The sequence below is a fragment of the Echinops telfairi genome, unplaced genomic scaffold, assembly GCF_000313985.2.
Source record: "Echinops telfairi isolate 266 unplaced genomic scaffold, ASM31398v2 ScPeMD7_3;HRSCAF=10, whole genome shotgun sequence".
NCBI lineage: Eukaryota > Metazoa > Chordata > Mammalia > Afrosoricida > Tenrecidae > Echinops > Echinops telfairi.
Genome location: NW_022103899.1, coordinates 49,678,003 through 49,699,108, shown reverse-complemented (window position 1 = coordinate 49,699,108; position 21,106 = coordinate 49,678,003). Strand labels below are relative to the sequence as shown.

The following is a 21,106-nucleotide window of genomic DNA, read 5'->3' as shown; positions in this document are numbered from 1 at the left end:
TGAATTATGAAGGGTTCATGAGGGAGGAGGGAGTGGGGAAATGAGCACCTGATATTAAGGGCTGAAGTAGAAGTCAAATGTTTTGAGAATGATGAGGGCAACAAATGTACATATGTGCTTGACACAATGGATGGATGTATGAATTGTATGAGCCTTCATTAAAATTAAAATTTTAAAAACTCCTTTGACAAAACATCAGAAACAGTTTTGTCCGCCCCAGGCAATGGAGATTGCTGCAGAATACATCTTGATGCATAGAGAAGGGTTTCATTAAATTTCAGTGTTTGATTTAAACACGGTGGCTTCTGCAGTCATCGAGAATTAAAATCAGGCAAATATTAAAAACCTGAGACAAGGTGAGAAAGCCCCCCTGCACTGCATAGCTTTTGGGCACCATGTTGGTAACGTGAACAAAAGGCACACGATACTGTGTCACCTCTATTTTCATTTTTTTTACTTTAATGTTTTTCATGTGATGCTAATCAAGAGAATAACTAGTGTGACATGAAAAATGTGTTAACTGACCTTTTCAGCCGTGTTCTGAACACAGCATCACTGTTGATAATCCACTGAACAGAAGACAGGCAATACATAGGTAAAGACTGCTGAGTGACATTCCTAGAGCCATAAATAATTTCTATACTGAAACACTTAACAAATTAAACCTCAATACCCCTCATTGCAAAGTCAATTAAGTCATTAGCTTAATGAGAATGTATTATCAGAAACACTTCATAAACTGTCTCATTTTCTAGCACAGAGAGGTGAGGTTACCAATAAACTGAGGTTAAGGTGATGTTTAAACAAGCTACATCCATCCCCAGCCTCACACGCAGCGCAATCTACCAAAAAGGAGAGGGGAAAACCAAAAAGCAGCTAGTGGTCTCTCCACCACTGCAGCAAGGAACAGTGAAGTAAGAAGTACAATCATGTACCAACATCAGCCACCAGGATCCTGAGGCTAAAACTCGAGGGACTCTGATTTCCAGCCCATCATTCGGAGACCATACAAGGTCCTTAGAGAATATGGTACAGAACGTCACATTACAGAAACTATGCATCTGATAAAGATGGGTGGAACCTGAGACTACAGCCGGTAAACCTTCAAATCTGAAATTGAACTCACACCTTCCCCTAAACTCAGCAAAGTAGCTTAGTGATAGAGTGGTTCCTCTTTGGGTTGCTAGGCCAGCAGTTGAAAACCACCAGCTGACCCAAGGAAGAGGGGGGCAACTTTCCTAACTCCTGTAGCCTCGAAATCCCACAAGGCAGTTCTACCCTGTCCCAGAGGGCCACTAGGGGTCGGTTTGGACTCTTGAGAGCAGTAAGTGTGGAGAGTTACTGAGCGAGCACTAATCCCAGGGAGGTACACAACTCGTCATTGCCCACCACTTGAGCGAAGGGCAGGGTGAGCCCAAGGACACTGTCCAGAAAGCAGGGACAGGAAAGGGCATGTGGAAACTGAGCGTAGTGTGCCCACACCGTGGGGACCACAGTCAACGTCACAACACATGTCAAGAACTGAAGACTGATTTGCTGTGTAAATGTTAGACCCAATCACAATAGGTGGTGAAAAAAATTCCAATTCTGAAAGGAGATTTACAAGGAGGCTTCAAAAGGTTTGTAGAAAATAAATGTTCCATGTACTTTCTCGACAGGCCCCTGGGAAAAAGACGAGGCTTTCAACCCCCCCAGTCTGGAAGCCCAGAGGGGCCGTTCTCCTGTTATGTGAAGTCATTAGGAGTTGGAATCAATTGGACAGCAGGGAGGTTTTGGGTGGGTTGGTCTGTTTTCTCATAGGGTTACACCATCGAGACAAAAAGTACAATATGCACACTGGGGATAGATTCCCACACTTAACACTCCCACAAATACAGACTACTCAATCACATGTGGTCAACTGGCAGAAAACAATGACATTTTCTTGTTTCTAACATTCCGTCGTCAGGTTTGCTCCTTTTTGGTGAGGCTACCTTCCTGGCTTCAAACGCAAAACCAAGGGCTGCACTTGTTAATGGCAGATACCTGAGCCGAGGTTCTACTCCCGAGTTTAATTCTTTACTACTACATTGAGACACTTTGGTAACAGGCAAAAGGAAAATGAATCTACTGCCACCGAGTCATTTCCAACTCCCAGTGACCCTACAGATGTGGTTTTGGAACCTCCGGATGGATATGTAAATCTTTATGGGAGTAAAAAACACCTCATCTGCCTTACATGGAGTGACTGGCAGGTTTGAACCACCAACCTTGCATTGAGCAGCCCAATGTCCACCTAATAACATCACCTGGGTTCCTACTATTTTGATAGGTTTTGGTTTAGTACCAAAGAATGTACTATTTTATTAGTTCAAATAAGTAAATATATACATGAAGCAAACAATGGCAGGCAATATATTTCACAAGGTCTCAGTTTCTTAAAACATGTGGATGGGTATATTTATTTCTCTCAAATGCATATATGACAAAAAATTACACAGCAACAGATATTTTGATCAACAATGATTTGATTCACAGGCAGTTGAAATCTACATAATTTCACATCAATATCCTTGTATTTTTAAATACTGTAAGTAAAAAAAGTCCCCCAAATAACCAATTCTTATAGTTCCTATTTATCCCTCTATACATCCAAACTTTTAAAAAGTTACAAACTGAACATTATACAGAACATATAAATCATGTTTAAAAACTTGAGGTTTTAAAATCACTGCTTCCCCAATGATTCAGGAAAATCTGCACATGGGGACAGTCACCGGTGGAAGCATGAGCTGAGGGTGAGGGGACGAAAGAAGAGACCGACACAGATTTGTTGATTAATATTTTACTAATCCTGCCAGAGCCGGTGTTGCCGGGAAAGAACAGCTGAGGGTGAACAGGAGGTGTGGAGTGAGCCTCGAAGCTGGAGGCGTGCATTTCAAGTATTTTCCTATTTGATCTCAGCTCACTGCAGCAAAGAGATGCCAAAACATAGAGTCGTTATTTCCTCCCATACATTCGCTCAATGTCCTCCTGGTAATGTGTTTTAAGCTCTTTGCGTTTTAGCTTGAAGGCATCTGTCACAAGGCCGGTTTCAGGGGTCCACGGTTCGGGGCTCAGACGAATTTTTACTGGAATTTCGAACTTTTCCAGACTTGCTAAGACCGTGGGGTGGGGGGGAGGGAATGAAAAATACATTAAAAAGATACAAAATCTTTGGCAAGTTGAACTTCCTCAGTCTTTGAGCACCCATGCCAACACTGAATTAATGGTCTTGAAGAAAAAAAAAACCAACCCTTGAAAACACTGCTAATACATTAAAAAGAAAAGTATGAATTGCAAAAAAAAAAAATCCTATATGCCTTACTTTCACCCAGACCACAATAAAGAAAAACGGGAAAAAAGAACCTACATGTTATATAGGCGCAGATAGAATAAAATTCAGTCACTCAAAATGAGTTAAATCTATGTGTAGGTGAGGAGATATTTTGCAACAACACATTGATAGGTTCAAAGAAAAGGCCAGTGGAAGCACAGGCTGGCTAACCTTCTAAGTCTCTAGAAGCGTGTGCAAAGGCTGAGAACAAGAGCATCAAACTAAGCTGAGAGCAGCCCAGGGTTGAGGCAGGAAAGCAAAGGGGATTCGCTCTCCATACCCATTTATTTCCTTGGCCTTTATTATGAAGAGCACCGTGACTTTGGAAATAGTTACATTCTGACACTGAACCAATGCTGTCAAACAGGTGAGGGTGGCATGCTCGCTGACTATGGAGTTCCTCTCTGCAGGCTCCCCCAAGCCTGACCCCACACACACCACTTAGCATCCCAGTCATGGACGGAGGGAGAAAATGATGACGAAGATGCAGCTTTGACACAAATCACACTTCCTTTATAAGATTAAGTTTTCCAGTATTTCTTCCACAAAATATTCACTGAACAAAATGACTACTTGCAAAAGTGCTTCATGAAACATTTGAAAAAAGTAGTATCTTTCTGAGTTATGTAGCAATGTAATAAGGGGAAACAGTTTAACACTTACCCTTATAACTTATCAACTGAAAATAAAGTATACAGTAGCCCTGGGAAACAAGAGAGGCGCCAATTCTAAATGTGACCCCAAAAAAGAAACATGAAAAGAACACATGGGGTTTCAGTTTTGAGATTCTTGGGACTTCAGGGTGCTCCCCAAACGGTTGATGAAATATTGAGAACAAGAGTACTGTCATGCAAGGACCCCACATGACTGCCCCAAGGGCTAGAGCTAAAGCAGTGGTTCTCAACCTGTGGGCCGCACCCCCTTTGGGGGTCGAACGACCCTTTCACAGGGGTTGCCCGGTTTATAACATTAGCAAAATGACAGTTATGAAGTAGCCACAAAAATAATTTTATGGTTAGGCAGTCACAACATGAGGAAATGTATTAAAGAGTCGCAACATTAGAAAAGTTGAGAACCCCTGGGCTAAAGGGAACCCACCAGGGGCTAAGAAGATGTCAGGGTCTGGGCAGGTGAGTGCGGGGAGACAGGTGGGTTTCCGCCTCACACTCTCCGCTCTGCATCAGCATCACCTGGTCCAACACTGCCACTGCTCTCCTGCCAGCCTGGGATGCAAGAGAATATTAGCTGCAAGCACAGGGCCAGCTGTCAGAGAAATGGGAATTTTAATGGTTATGAAGATTTCTTCCTTTGTGTGATGTTGGACTATGTTTTAATTATTTGTGTTTTCTTCTGATTCCTTTGTTATATGGCATAAAATGTATTAATAAAGGTTAACTGTGCATCACAGTATTTAAGTTACAAGGTATCAGAGAAGGAGCATTTCAAAAAACAAAAACAAAAAAACGCCCCTAAACTGCATCCTCTTCTGGGGAGCAAGTTAGCGTGCTTTCAAGTTGTCTGTGGGGTAGTGGGGTAGCAGGGCAGTAGGGTAGCTGCACTGCATCAGGCTCAAGTCTGCTGTCTGTGCTCCTCTTTGGAGATTACTCGTGGTTTCAGATGCGATAGGAACCAAGGTGACAAGGGGTAACCGCCAGTGGTCACTGTCACGGGCCAGCCGGGCTAGGCTCAAGGACCCAGCTCTTCAATTCCTATACTAATCTAGGTGTTGCTGTGAAGTGATTGTGTAGATTAAATTCTATAATCAGTAAGTAAGCAGGATCAGCTGAGGTAATCCAGTGGGCCCACCTCCCCCAGATGCCAGGCTTTAAGGCCCGGACTTTAAGGCTTCCTTCAGGAGGCTCCCTGAAGGAGCCTCCTGACACATCTGACACTCCTGTGGACTTCTGATCTGTTTAGCCCCCATAAGACAATTCCTTGCAAGTTCTCATTCTTTGTCTTATGGGCTCAGATTGCCAGGCCCTTGAAAACAACTAAGAAATGGTCAATCCAGGAAACAAAAGTTACAATGACAGAACATTCCGGTAGCCTGTAGCTGTCAGGGGACACCTTTAGTCTGGCTGTGTGGACACTGTGTGAGACCCCAGAGGGATCTGAATAGGAGCTTGAGAAGAATATTCTTCCCTCTACTAGTATCAGAACACAGTCACTGTTTGCTAGCAGAGTAACAGAACCAGGGGACTACAGTTAAACACACCTGCTCCCACCTCAGCTCTTCCCAGTCAGTCCCACAGCACACTCACCTGAAATAGCAGCGTCAGAAAGGACTTTCAGAACCTCATTCTCCATTTCACAGCTGTTGCACAGCTCCTCCCACGTTCCTTTCAGTCCTTTCTTCCGGGCCAGTTCTGTCAGTTCCTTTTGATTTGGCACAACAAAGCCAATGACATAGGAATGATAACTGAAACAATTAAAAGACACCTTAGCAAAGGAACTTACACACACACACACACACACACACACACACACACACAATACGGAGGAAGCACAACTGCTTGATTAACACTGGCAGCTGTTAATTCACTATTAATTCCACCTGAGTTATTTTGAGCATGCATAAGGCATATTTAGGAGTCCTGATGGTAGTGGTTTACAAGTTGGGCTTCTAGCTCCAAGGTTATTGGTTTGAAACCACCAAGTGGTTCCCCATTGGGTTACTAACCAGAAGGTCAGCAGTTCAAAATCAACAGCTGCTACTCCCCATAAAAAAGTACAGCCTCAATAACCCACAGGAGCAGTTCCACTCATCCTACGGGGTCACTCTGAGTAGGAATCCACTCAATGACAGAGAGAATGACTGAGATGGTTCCAATGTTTGGGGGCAGAACATTTCACTGCTTAGAAAAAAATCCATCTTTTATTTCATGACATAAATTTCAACCATGCAGAACTATTATGGATATTACTATACGTTTTAAAATCATCTTTTAAAAATATCATAATGCATTCTCCCACTCCAACCCATTGCCATCAAGTTGATTTTCCAACTCACATGACCCTACAGGACAGGGGCCTAGGGTTTCCCAGGCGATAAATCCTTACAAGAACAAACAGTCTCATCTTTCTCCCACTGGCAGCTGGCGAGCCCAAATTGTTGACTTTCCAGTCAGGAGCTCTATGGGTAACCAACACCACCACCAAGACTCCTTCCACGAGGATATGCCACTGCTTATGTTAAAAAGTCACTACTGAGTGTCTAAAAACTCTAGCTAAAATTATATGGCAGAAAATCAAGATATCTTGACCATAACCATTTTTCTTGTTGATGTCATCAAAATCTGTGTTGCGAGAATGCCAAATACGGCGCACCTGTGGAAACATACTTTTCTGAAAGCCACTAAAAAATAACTAATCTTTCACTAAAGGCAGCAGATTATAAATAGTTCAGGATAGTGTCATAAAATACAGCCCAGACTGACTTCCAACATGACTAAAACTATGTAAAATGGCTACTCAAAAGGCAGGTCAATTTTCAAGTCAGTAGCAGTTAATCTTTCACTTGGTCTGCACCCCAAAGCCTGTTTTTAAATTGGATCTTCTCCCCAAAATTAAAGATGTCAGGATCTTAGGTCAGCCCAGAAAATATCTGTTCAATAACACTAGAGAAAAATTTCCAAGTGCAAGGTTGTTACAGGAAAAAAAACCAAACAGGCAGGGTTTGCATCTGAAATTCTCACACATTCCCTAAAAACAGCATTTCTGGGATTTGGCTGGAAGCTCTGCTCTTCAGCTGCCTCTGTGTGGTCCTGGATCAGGAACTCTCCATGCTTCACTGCACCTGGGAGCCCCAGGCCAGGACAAGGTCCCAAGCAGACGCAAGTAGAAAACAGGTGACTGGGAAGAACGGAGCCAGGCACTGCTCCAACAGCCCTTCTTCCCTTCATCTGTCCTGGCTGGTTCGCTGGTGCTCTGCTGAGCAGGCAGAGAGCAGCAAGAAGAAAGCAGGGTTGTTGTTTTCTCCCATCTCCTCCCCACCACAGAGACACAATGCTGAGCGTGATGAAGAAAACCGGGGCAGAGGGGAGGCATCACGGAAAATAATCCCCAGATGACTAGTTCAAAGAGGCCATTCCCAGAGCCAACCACTAAGAATCCTTGGGGCAGCCCCCTGGCCGCCCAGAATGCCTCCCTTCGCCTCAACAACTCCGTGAGTCGCTTCAAACTTCGAGTGGCCAAAACGAACTATGACCTGAGGACCTGGAGCGAGCCAGCTCCCAGTGAGCGGAGATGGGAAGGAGCAGCACAGGACCCAGACCGACCGGGGGCCCAGGCAGGAAGTAGGGAGACGAGGCCAAACTGGAGCCTCAGACTGTATGGACGACGATGAGAACTGACGCAGTGCAATGGCCGCCTTGATGCCGCTGTGGCCCTGGCCAGCTCCTCTCGCCTCCCTCTCTTTCCCATCCTCTTCTATCATGTTGTATATCTCTTCTCCCACCATCAAATTACGTTTCTTTCTCCCTTTTTTTGGCCAGGTAGAATTAGGAGGGTCCCATACTCCCTATTCTCCTATTTCCTTATCATCCCAAGCTCCCTTTTCTTTTCTGGTCTTTATGAATATATTTATATGGACAGAATTAAGAAAAACGAAATTGATTTCCCCTCCCTCTTACTTCCCCCATCTTGTCCCCCAACACCCCAGAGTTTCCCACGGGCCTCCTCCTGCCCCAGAACACTTGTCTATTGTTTGAAGCTGTGCCACAGTAACAGACACAGTATTTAATTGCACATACAGATGTTTGCTGGGTATATTTACAGTACATTTTATTTAATCTGGTTTTTTGTTTGTTTGGGGGGCTATTTGGGGGGAGGTTGGTTTTGTTTTTAAATATAAAAAAAAATCTGTCACTGGAAAAAAAAAAAAAAGAATCCTTGGAGCAATTTTACAAAGAAGGCTCATAACCAAACTCACTGCCACTGACTGAATTCCAACTCACACAGCAACCACATAGAACTGAGCAGAACTGCTCCCTACAATTTGTCACTCTTTAGAAAAATATAGCCTCATCTTGCTTCTGTGGAGCAGCTGGTAGGTTTGAACCAACAACCTTGTGGTTGCAATGCAATGCCCAACAACCTGCGCCACCAGGGATCACACAGGCCCACAAAGGCAGTTAATACCAATTAGCACAGCCCATGTTTTCATACAACTTAAGTTCCTTACCTGTTTGCATACGCACAAATGTTGTCCACTAGTGGGAGATTCTTCAAAGCAGCTTCTACTTTCCCAAGAGACACATACTCTCCTGCCTGGAGTTTTACAAGGTCCTTTTTACGATCTGTGCAGAACAGGAAAGGAGGGAGAGGAAGAAAGCGAATAAATGAGAATAATACTTCACTGCACATAAATATTGCCCATTCCCTAAATAATGGCTGCTGATTAGGTTCATTATAATGACCAGAATAAAAGTACACCCTAATTTTTATACTATCAAATGCATTTTTTTTTTAAACAGAAAAACTACTTTTTTGACTTAAACATTAAGGTCATAAACTGAGCCAGTGACTGAAATAGTCAACGGGTCCTACTCTGGAGAGTTGCATGATGCAAAAACGTTGAGTGTGACAGCACTGACACCGCCAGACTATTTTCAGTGGCCTCATAAGCATGTGAAAGATAGATGACAGAAAAATTCCTAACATTTATGCTGTTGGTGAACAATGGACTGCCAGAAGAATAAACAAATCTATTTGGGGAAAACTACCTTTAGAATGCTCCTTAAGAGCAAGGATAATGAGACTCCACCGCAAGTACTTTGAACATGGGATCAGGAAAGACCAGACCCTGGAAAGGGACTTCATGCTTTATGAAGTGGACGGTCAGAGAAAAGGAGGAAGACCCTCAAAGATGTGGACAAAAAACAAGATGGAGTTATAAATAAAGGCTCAAGCAACAATTGTGAGGATGGCACAACTGGGCAGTGTGTTGCTCTATTGTACACCAAGTTGCTATGCACATAACACGCGTTCACTCACCAATGTGGGGATTCAAAAGAATTCCTGGGAGTGAGACCTGAGCTGTGCCTTAAAGGGACAACATAGGTGGTCAAGTGGAACCACCCTGGCAAAGGCCCAGAAGTAGCATGTCAGCTTGAAGTGCATGAAATGAGAAGGTAGCAGCTGGAAGTGACAGGGGAGAGAGAGGTGAACATGGGCCACAGAATTAACATGCTCCGAACTGAACTTAGGAGCCACAGAAAGGTTTTCAGCAAGAAAGTAACCTAACAAGGTCAGTGTTTAGAATCCACAGGCGGCAATGAGAAGGCCGCCAGCATGGCAACAGAGAGAAATGCACACGACAGTCCAGGTGACAGAGGCGAAGGCCAGACCTACCATCAAGTGAGGGGGCAGAGAAAAGAAGGAAGAAGCTGGTTTTGAAGTGTATTGTACATGAGACTCAGGAGGCTACGGATTAGGCATGGGAAGCCAATGGGGGAGATGTCTCTGTCAGCCCCCAAGTCCTTCATAAGCACGATGTGGACAAAAATGTCAGTAACTGAGAAAGCACCTGAGAGGCAGGGTGAGGTAAGTGGGCCACAGACAGGAGCAGGAAATAATTCCACTCTTAAAAATTACCTAATATGGATTTGATGGCATTTCACAACAAGTATGCATTTAAAACGCCAGTATTGTTGAATCATTTGAGAATTCTAATACAAATCATGCTACAAGCTTCCAGATCCAGGGTGATGCAGAGCCCACACCAACAGTTTCACATGATTGCACGGTTTCTCTGTCTACATCAACTCTACTTTATGCAATGGTATCAGGAACATTGACATGCAAACCAGAATTAACTGGCTCACCAATGATCTTCAAACAGCCATCCGGGTCAAACTCTCCAATGTCACCAGTACACAGCCACCTCTGTCCATTTTCATCTTCAAAGAAATCAGTTTTTGTTTTGGCTTCATTCTTGTAGTATCCCATTGTCACATTCTGGCCACCAATAAGAATCTCACCCCTGGGATGTGGTGTGTCAGTATTGAAGTATCCACCTAATGCACATAAGTTATTGACTCAGTCCTTTCATCGAAATATATGTGAACACTTAAGCCATTAGTTTCTAATAATATCTCTTATTTGAATCCAATTAATTTCCCCAAGACACAAGGCAGATACAAAGCTTGAAAACACGAAACATGGTACAAATTTCCAATCACTTAGCAATAAGCATAAAAAGCACTATTCCAAGAAAAAAAATCTAATAAAATCCAGCATCTTCTATCTATAAAAATCCACTGCCGTTCAGTCAATTTCAATTCACAAGACACAGGACAAAGTAAAACTGCCCCATAGGGTTCCCAAGGCTGTAAATCTTTATGGGAGCAGACTGTCACATCTTTCTCCCACAAAGCAACTGGTAAGTTCAAAGCCCTGATCTTCCAGTTAGCAGCTGGATGCGTTACCCACTGTGCCACCAGGACTCCTCCTCCATCTAGGGCATGAGTGGGGGGTGTCCAGCGCACAGATCTGAAAAATTATCAATACCAGCTAATGTCACACACCTCACCAGAGAAGCAGTTTCAGCTATCACATTTGGGGTGAGTTACTTAAATGTCTGACCAAACACAGCAGGCTCATTTTTAAGCTGTTAATTCTGAATGGCCCACAAATGATGTTATAAATATCCAAATGGCCCTTGGCAGAAAAAAAAGATTCCCACCCTGGTGTGCGATGTGAAATACTACACAGGTGATTTTTTAAAAAAAGATTCTTTGATATTATACTAATAGACTGAAGAAGGTATTAGATTCATGCATGGACACAGAAGAAACCTCTGAATAAAATGAAAGTCCCATAAGCCGGTATTTTATTTATTCCTTATAATTTCAAGATGACTCTTAAAGCTAAAATTTGCTGAAAATTTTCCCTAATTCTGCTAAAAGTCAGCTGAAATGGCAGATGAGCCTTAGCATCTTTACTTTGTGAAGAGGATATACCCCCCCCCCAAAAAACCATACATAAGTGGTTTGTTTTTTAAGTGACGGACATTTAAATTGAAAAGTAGAAGAGCTTTAATGGAATGTTGGTGAATTTCATTCTGAAAATCCTAAATTGAAGTCTCTCGAGAGAAATAAAAATGGGAAGCCAATAAAAGGATCCTCAGCTTCATAAGACAAATTTTATTATTTCATTTCTAGAAAAACTATTGTCATTAATAGTAAGTGCATTTACTTTTTCCTCAATTCTGACCTGCATTTATGCAATAAAATAAAAATACTAATTATTTGAAACGATCTTTGAATAAAGCAAAATAAATGTATTCATATAGTCCTCCAAAAAATATCTCCATCTTAAGAAGGGTGCCCAGGGGTGACTATATATTCTAAGGAAAGATAAAAAAATGATGCCCAACTCTAATGTAAAAGTTTAATATTACAGAAACTCAGCGTCATGTTGGTTAGAAAGGGTCATTACCTTCTTCCCAGTTCTTTAACTTGATTTCACAGCAAACTAACGGCGCCCCCACTCTGCCAGTATTATAGTCCCACACTAAAAAGAGGAAAAAATGTGCTTGAAATAATAGTAACACATTAATAAACTGCTTTGTTTTCTTAAATTACTAAGATGATATATCACACGCTTAAAGATCCCCCAAGAACCTTTGAAAATTGAATGAACGAACTGTTTAAAAAGCGGTGTGACTTGTGTGGATGCACTGTTTGGTCCCTTAAAGAAAAAACCCAAACTCAAGTCAATGCTGACTCATTGTTTATTTTAAACTTGAATTAGTTACCACCGTATTAAGAAAGGACTGGTGGCCAGGGGGCCTCAATTTCCAGCACCTTAACAACAGAGGGTTCCTTTATGTGGGCACGTCAGCTCCACTCCCCTCACATGTCCTCACACCAAGGCCAGTTTCATCCATAGAAGTAGCCGCCTGGTTCGTGAGTCTCTAACGGCTTTCTTCAAGGGTTGTGGCCACAGTGGTTTGTACCTACCCACCTCCGCCACACCCCCAGGCCTGACACTGCACAACCACCACCCCTCCCCCTCCCCTCACAGCCACTAATGTTCTCGCACCCAACATACAGTCACACACTAACACCAGGCTGAGACTGAGATATTTGATTCCCAATATTCAGGAGGAGAACCGACCTCTATTATCAATTACTAATGCATTGTTTGCTTCCCTTTCAAAAATTGATCAGGTGTCAGGAATAAAAGGCTGCTCTCTAATACTTCAACTGTAACTGATTACTCCCACATACTATGCACATTTTTACAACAGAATTGGAGCTCCTAGAAGGAAGGAACCATAAATTTGATATTGCTTATTCTTGGGAAAATGAGATTTAGAGGTAGGATAGATAAATACAGAGTAGAAAAGGGGAAATTAAAGAATGCAAGATAGTACACAGAAGCATTCAAGGTGGGGGAGGAGATGATGGGGTAAGAAAGGTTTAGTGTCTAGCCAGATGTAGACCACAGATTAGAAGCAGCACAATTTCCTCAGGCCTTGCACAGCTTTCTATCAAAGGTGCACAGGAAGGAGTACAGAGCTGATCCTCAGCGGTGTAAGTCAGGTCACCATGAATCTTCTGTTGATTACAATGTCCACATCCAAATCTAGTTTCCCTCTACACTCGTACAGACCTCTCCCCTCCCACACAGAGCTCCTCACGTAAGCCTCAGCGCCCACACCTACAGAACAGAACCAAACAAAAGCATGTTTGTTTTACTACAGGGAAAGAAGTGTATTAACTGATTGTGAGAAAAATGTGCAAGACATGTTATTCACGCTTCTTCTCCAGGGTGCTGATAGTTTGTAGCACTACATGTATGGGTTCAGCCTGTAAAACCCTCCGAGATGAATTTTTACCATGGCCAAGGCCTGTCATCATACAGAATACCTACCTTTCTCAACCTTGACAGGAATTTACCATGATTCTCCTCCACAAACACCTTAGGTACATGTTTGCGGGACAACACCCACCTTCTGTGATTGTGCCAGCCCCAGCTGACTCCGTGAGGCCATAGCCCTGCCCCACCGAGCAGCAAAAGCAGATGTTCATAAACCGCTGTGTGGTTGCAGAGAGCGGAGCTCCTCCACACAAGAGAAGCCGGATGTTTCCACCTATCAAGCTCCGTACTTTCTGGAAAACAAACCTAAACAAAAAATCCAAGAATCACAAGAGTTGAAAAAGCTGGGCAGAATGTTCCAAATCACTTTAGGATCCAATCTTGCTAGATGAGATTTTCAAATGAAATAACTTATTCCAAGTCATAGAGATCATTCAGGAGATTCTCTTAACCCCACTGCCTCCATCTTAAATACTACTAATAGTTCAGTCAGCTAACAAGTGGATAAGGAAGGAGAGCAGAGGGAACTGAAAAACAATGGAATTTCTCCACAAACTTTTTGAAGCCCCGTCATGTGATTTCCTCCTAAAAAGTTTTCAAGTACATGCCAAAGGGCTCCAAACAGTTCACAGAAAAAAAGGAATTAAAATTTCCCCCACAAACTTTTGAAGCTCCCTTGTACAAATGCTACTCGTCCAGGGACAACAAATGAAGCTATGACACAGGCTATCACATGGATGAACCTTGGAATACGTAGAAATGTCAGACACACGAGAACCTTCTCCAGAGAAGGCCTGGAAAAGGAAAACTGTGTAACAGTGGTCATGAGGGGCTGGGGCTCCTGGGGAATTTCTGTAAAAGTTTGACACTTAAAATGGTGAGAATAACCATTTTTATTATATATTATAGCACAGTAATTTTTATGGGGGGGAAAACAAGTTTTCCAAGTAATACAAACAAGAGTTTCAAAAAGTTCACAGAGAAATTTCGTTTTTTAATGCCATTTTCCCACACTTATTAAGCCCTCTTGTATTTGACCTCCAAGTTTGGAAGTTTGGTTTTTGTATAACGAAGAACCTAGCTAAGGCCAGCAGAGTAACTTTTACTATAACCAAAACCCAAATTCACTGCCATCAAGTCAATGGTGACTCATAGTAACCCTCCACCCTGTGGGTTTCTGAAACTGTAACTCGCTGATTACAGTAGAAAGCCCAGTCTTTCTTGAAAAGAGCTGCTGGTGGTTTCAAACTGCTAACGGTGTAGATCACTGCCCAATGTGAAACCATTACACCACCAGGTTCCATAACTTTTACTATACAGTTATGTATGTATGTATGTATGTATGTATGTATAGTGTGTTAATACTAAACACTGTCTTCATAAAATTAAATCAACATTTGTTTTAGCATGTTTTATTAGAAATGTGTTTATATTTATATATTGCACTTCAGTAAATTTTTACTAATATAAGTTCAGAAGTGTTTATCATCTTTTAAAAAGTCTGGTAAATTATCTATGAGGAACTAGGAAAATAAACAATAATCGGGGCGAGTAATTGTTATATTTCCTTTTAAAAACACATTAAGAAAATAGATTGCTTATTGCCTTGATTAAAGGGGTGCAATCCTTTTATTTTTAAGTAATTTTGCAAATGAAGTGGCAGGTTTTTATTCATTAATTTAATTGTGCTTTGGGTGAATGTTTGCAGAATAAATTTGTTTCCCTTTCAGTAATCTGTACAGAAACATACCAAAAAACTGGTAGCATTTCCCAAATACATATGTCAGCAGGCTCTTCTTGTCTGCCCTGAGGTCCCCATTTCCTTTCCTCTTCATTTTCTACTCTTCCCTGCCCTCTCATGCCCGCTTTTGGGAAAATGTCCTTTTGATCTCATATAACGAACTGCCCGTTCTAAGGAACCTATCTCTCTTCGGTGTAACTGTCTATCTCATGGGCCAATGCTCTGGCTGAAACGCAGTCTCTGGGATCACTTCAGTTCCAGGCCTTAAGCGTCTCTTGGGGTCTCTCCAATTTCATGAGAATCTCATCTGTTGTTCCACATTTTTCTCCCGCTCTGCCTGGGACTCTCTGTTAAGATCCCCATCAGTGGGTTTGGTAGTAGTAGCCGGGCACCATCTAGTTGTTCTTGTCTTGGGGTAACGTAGGCTGTGGTGCATGTGGTCCATTAGCCCTTCAGACTAGGAGCTTGTCTAATGAGGTGTTTAGTTTTGTCTGAGAAGTCCCTATGACTTTGTCTTGTGTGTTCCACTGTCCTGATGGACAGACAGGCAGCAGCCACACCAGGCTATGTAAAAATATCCACAACAAAACCCATATTCACAGGTGGATGGCTCCTAGCACTGCAAAATCATAAGGCCTGGGGTGAAACTGGTCAAAATGTAAACACAAACTTGTAGGGTAGCATTTCTGTTAGTTTTGAATAAACTTAAACGCAAATAGAAAATGACTGCTCCAAGGGATTAAAACCATACAAAAACCAAAGAAAATATGAGCACCTAAAGCAAAGTTGTAACTGAAAATAGTTCTTCCAAAAATACGGCTATTTTGTTTTAAGTGCTCTCATTCTTTTCTGCTAAAAATATTTTTAAAAGTTCTTTTGATAGCAGAATCCAAGTTACCGTGCATGAGACCTCAGGATGGAAAGAAGTGTGAAAAGTGAGATTTGTTTTCAGGGTATGGAACACACACACACACACACACACACACACAATTACTTTTTTCCTCCTTTAATAAACTACTATGAGTTGCGGGGAGCGGGGTGGGGGGGATGTTCTTTTGACTTTTTAAGATGAATTCTGTCTTACGGCTCCTTCATTTAGCCAGGCTCTGACTGAGCGAGACCAAGAGAAAGGACCAGCGCTTACCTGTCACACAGTGGAGTAGTGTGTCCTTCTGAAATCTGTTCCATCTTGTAATTATAGGCCAGAATAAATAGATTGCGCTGAAAACTACTCATGTCATTCACTTTATTCATGACATTTTTGTAGATCCGATCCATGATTTCCTGGACACACAAAAAGGTGTTAATATAGTTGCCTTTCTATCGTAACATCAGGTTTACATTTCTCACTAAAGTATCTTTTTAAAAGCTCTATTAAGACCAAAGGTTTCAAAGGATACCACAATTAGTTTGAGAATGAGAGCTCTGACAACAAACTGTTTTGATAGCAAAAGACCTCTAGACACAAACATGACTAAGAAATAGAAGAAACAAAAGCCTTAGAGAAGGAACAGACCATTACTGAGTGCATAATGCTTTGCTCATTTCTTACTAATTCGAACACTGAGCTGGTTTTTAGACCCTCACAACTTGATCTTATATAAGGTTGCCAGATTCTTTGCTCACAAAAGGACCATGGATTTGTTCAGGATTTAATACTGCACCCTGGAAAGGCTCCTTGTGGGCATTCACATGTTGCTGGCTATGATTATTACAGTGAAGTATACTTTAATGACTTAAGTATTTGTTACTTTATAATTTTAAATGACATGTAATTTTCAGCTGAACTACAGAGTATGAAGTAAGCTACTATTTACTAAACTCTATTTCTACAGAAACACCACAACTCCATATTTGATCTGGAATAAATAAGCAAGTAACTACACTTGACTGTTAGCATTCAAGTCCCTGATAATATGAGTCCTCGATACTTTTCAAACATAATAGAAAAGCCAGAGTAGGAGCCAGAAAGCCAGGGCTGGCCGATTTCCACATTGCTCTACACCCCAGGCTGGAAAAGACTGCACAGCCCCCACTGGATAACTCCATACTGTGCCTGCTTCTCTGCTTTTTTGGTGTCTAGGCCAGCTGTTCCCTGAGAGCTCAGAAATTATACAACTCACTCAGAAGGGGTGACCTCAAAACTGACCCCCATTTCCCACGGGCTTCAGCTTTCTACAGATAAAGCATGAACATGATTTTAACAAGCAGTTCAGGGAAAGGAGTAAATAATATCCCAAAAGGTGAAACAAAGTTGAATATTTAGTAAATAAAGATTTAAATTTAAAGCTAAACTAAGAGCGAATACACCCTACAGGGCTTAAGGCAATACAGAACAATTAGGAATAAACACTGCATTGAGTACCTTGACACCAATATCCTTTCCGCTAGCATTACTGTTGTTCTGTAGCAAATGCCAACAAAGCTCTTTAGCATTCAATATTAAATGGTGGTCAATCTTACCGGGACAGCTGCCATGAGTGTAGGTTTTAACACAGATGTATCTCCTTTGCTCCCTTTTTTTATTTTTGAAGACTAGAAAGAGAAAATTATCTGTGTAAGTAATTCTTAATTTTAAAAGTCAACAGCATTCTTAGATCAGAGAATATATCAAATTCATCATTTTAAAATTTTATTTATATCTAAATAAACACTGAAACAGAGCACAAGTTATGGGGTTGATTTGGGCCACAGCAACACTGGAGGACAGAGCAGAATTGTGCTTTGGGGTTCCCAAGACTCTAAACCTTTACACAAGCAGACAGGATCCTCTTTCTCCCATGCAACAGCCGGTGGGTTTTAACATTTATCCTACTGAGACACCATGGCTCCTTACACCCTTAAAAAGGAATGCTTATTTCCCAATAAACAATTGCACTTTTATGATATGTCATGCTTAAAGGGAAAAATTTAATTGTTAAAAATCATAATTGGTTTTTTATTTTGAGGTATGTACCTGGTCGGCTAATGTCTGTGGTGAAGAATAGCCAATGCAGCATCCATGTGAAAGGCAGACAAGCTCAGCACTTAATTCTAGAACATGGGCCAGAGGCAGGTATCCCACATAGACGTCGTCTTCTCTAAAAGGAAAGGCAGACGTGAGCAGCTCTGTGCAGTGACAGAAGAGGGACTGTAATGAAGGACAAGTCTGTGCAACCTCACAGGCACAATACATACACACACGCACAAAAAAAGCTGGAAAAGGCCTGGGAAAGGGCCCACCAGGCATCCATCAGGCTTGCTGGTGGCATGCATGTGTGCATGTGAGTGTGGCTTGGGCAATGGGGCAATGGAGGTACTAACTACAGCTCAAGATAAAGCTGATGAGGCAGACACTAAGAGAGGAGTGGTGAGCTCCAAGTGCAGGGCAGGCAGTCCTGCCTGAACCAAACCAAGGAAACCCACTGCACTGGAGGCAATGTGGAGCGACAGCGACTGTGTCCAGGACTGTACATTTTTGCGGGAGGAGACAGCTCATCCTTCTCTCCCTTCAAATGGCTAATGGGTTGAATCATCTCCCTTTCAGTGAGCAGCTGGGTGAGCGCTTAACTGCTGTGCCACTGGAGATCCTCTCAGATCAGAAAAAGTGGGGCCTGGGAGAAAAATGAAGCCTTCTTTTGAACAAAAGTATAAATCATTCAAGGAGAAAATGGGTCTTTGTAGTTCTCAATTCTCAATTTCAACTCATAGTGACCCTCTAGGACAGAGCAGAACTGTGAGTTTCTAACACTAAATTTTTACGAGAGCAGCAAGCCTCAACTTCCTCTCAAGGAGCAACTTGGTGATCTTGAAATGCTGACCTTGGTCAGGGCTTCAATAGACCACCCCCATCCCCAAAACTGTCTGCCATGATCGTACAAAAGTTCCTGTACTTACGAGTTGGACTGCATGGTAAATAGTAAACCATATTTTTTTAAGTCTTATCTTAAGAAATGTGACTGCATGTGCACATAAGTGCACTTCTCCACCTCCAAAATATGATCAGCCACAGAGGCAAACTGATAGTTGCTTATCATTTTTTCAGAATGTTTCCCATACATAAGCAGAACCTTTCTGTTTCCATCATCAGGTTTAATCCCATAGTAACTCCGACTAAGCAAACCAAAAAAGAATGTGCAGAAAACCAAAACGAAGCCCACTGCCATCAAGTCGATTCCAACCCTACAGGCCAGGGTAGAACTGCCCTGAAGGTTTGAAACTCTTTTTCCGAGTAGAAAGCCATCTTTCTCCCTCCGAGCAGCTGGTGGTTTCAAACTGCTGACCCTTGCAGTCCAGCAGCAGAAAGCCTCTTCTTTCTCCCACAGTGCAGCTAGTAGGTTCCAACCGTTGTCCTTGCAGTGAGCAGTCCAACACGACCCACTAAACCACCAGGGCTCTTTCTCTCTGGGTAATGATCCAGCCCCTGCACCAGATCAGATCAGTCACCAGGTCATGACTCCGCCTCAGGCACAATTTCCTTTCCAATCCCCCACATGCCCAGCTATGCTACTGCTGGAGTTTGTCTTTAAAATACTCTCTTTTTTTAAAATTAGAGACGATAAACACAGAAGTGTTCAAGAAGTACTTGAGTTACAGATTCACCTAGATCAGGGGTTCTCAACCTTCCTAATGCTGAGACCCTTTAATACAGTTCATGTGGTGGTGATCCCACAACCATAAAATTATTTCCGTTGCTACATCATAACTGTAATTTTGCTACTGTTATGAATTGGGCGACCCCTGTGAAAGGGTCGTTTGACCCCCAGGTTGAGAAACGACCTAGATTATAAAACATTTAGGTATAAAAATAGCTACAGGGGTAACACCACCATCTGATCAAAATAATTTAAAGAATTTACAGCTACAATTACAGGCACTTAAAATGTGAGTTTTTAAAGCAATAATTTTTAATAATGACGGTCTATAATTAAACCACAGTTTTAAATCTTTTATGATTAATTTTAATGTGATTTTTTTTCTAAAGGAAATGCTTTTGGCAAAGTGACTTAGGGAACTACTCAGAAATGAAAGGCACAACGATCAATAGTGCCAAACACCGCCCCCGCCCCCATCCCACCACCACCACCCAAGCATGGCTGATTGTGACGTACCCCAGATCTGGAATGCGTTCTGCCATCCCCGTTATCCCAGCAATGATGTTGCTGTGAGAGATCATGACGCCCTTGGGCAAACCTGTGGACCCACTAGTATACATGATCACTGCAATATCCGAGGGGAGCGGTCTGCACTTCAGCCTGTCTTCTGTATTTGGAAGAAAGAAACATACACACACATTTCTAAGAAATTAAGCCACATCACTGATTTTTTTTCTTCAACTATTTGTTAATTCAAGAAATACTGACTGTGGTCATTCCGTAGCAAAAAACACAAACCATTGCCGTGTCAAGTCAATTCTGACTCACAGCGGCCTCTTGGATAGAACAGGACTACCCCATGGGGTTTCTACAGTATTACCTTGACTCAAGCAGACTGCCATATCGTTCTCCCGAGAAACAACTGGTGAGTTTAAATCAGCGGTTCTCAACCTCTGGGTCGAAACCCCATTTGGGGGGGTCGAACAACCCTTTCACAAGGGTCGCTCAATTCAGAACAGAAGCAAAACTACAGTTATGAAGTAGCAACGAAAACAATTTTATAGTTGGGGGGTCACCACAACATGAGGAACCATATTAAAGGGTCACGGCGTTAGGAAGGTTGAGAACCACTGGCTTAAATCAATGACCTTCCAGTGAGCAGCCACGCCTTTAGCCATGAAATGACCAGGGCTCCTTTTATAGTCATCCAGGGATCACAAAGAGGTCAAGCCTAGCACCTATGGAGAATACATGTGCTACTGGGAAAGAGACAGAAGAATCTACAATGAAAGTAATGACAAAAAGGACAGTCCCACGGGTAAGAAGATGATAGCAACTGCTACTGGGAGAAGGGAAGGAGCAACTGGGGCCAATCTCACAAGATCTTCAAGGTTGAATTTTAAAACTTCAAGGATGGAAAGCAATGTCACTTTGACTAGGGGTTTGTCATCATCTGTGACAAATATCACTGTGGCTTCTGTAAGGCTACTTCATAAAGGAAAGAAAGGAAATATGGACAAAAGGTTGTTCCTGTAAGTCAACAACAGTAAACAAACAATGGTGGCTTGGCTCGAACATGAGACAATTTGCTAAAAAAAAAAAGCCTATCCC

At 42.2% G+C, this 21,106-nt stretch overlaps 1 protein-coding gene across 2 annotated transcripts in view; it reads right to left on the bottom strand.

Moving 5' to 3' along the window:
- Positions 1-2,409: 2,409 nt before the first annotated feature.
- The window catches only part of ACSL3 (acyl-CoA synthetase long chain family member 3), a 30,436-nt gene continuing 11,739 nt past the window's right edge, over positions 2,410-21,106 (bottom strand). The window contains exons 5-14 of one of the 2 annotated variants that reach the window (XM_004701643.2): positions 20,012-20,162; positions 17,878-18,001; positions 17,385-17,456; positions 16,066-16,205; positions 13,314-13,486; positions 11,795-11,869; positions 10,180-10,371; positions 8,538-8,652; positions 5,617-5,774; positions 2,410-3,137 (exon numbers count right to left, since the gene is read on the bottom strand). In XM_004701643.2, coding sequence (XP_004701700.1) covers positions 2,980-3,137; positions 5,617-5,774; positions 8,538-8,652; positions 10,180-10,371; positions 11,795-11,869; positions 13,314-13,486; positions 16,066-16,205; positions 17,385-17,456; positions 17,878-18,001; positions 20,012-20,162 — 1,358 coding nt within the window. In that variant the 3' untranslated portion in view covers positions 2,410-2,979. The remainder of the gene's footprint in view (positions 3,138-5,616; positions 5,775-8,537; positions 8,653-10,179; positions 10,372-11,794; positions 11,870-13,313; positions 13,487-16,065; positions 16,206-17,384; positions 17,457-17,877; positions 18,002-20,011; positions 20,163-21,106) is intronic. The other variant, XM_045295860.1, reaches the window with a different exon arrangement.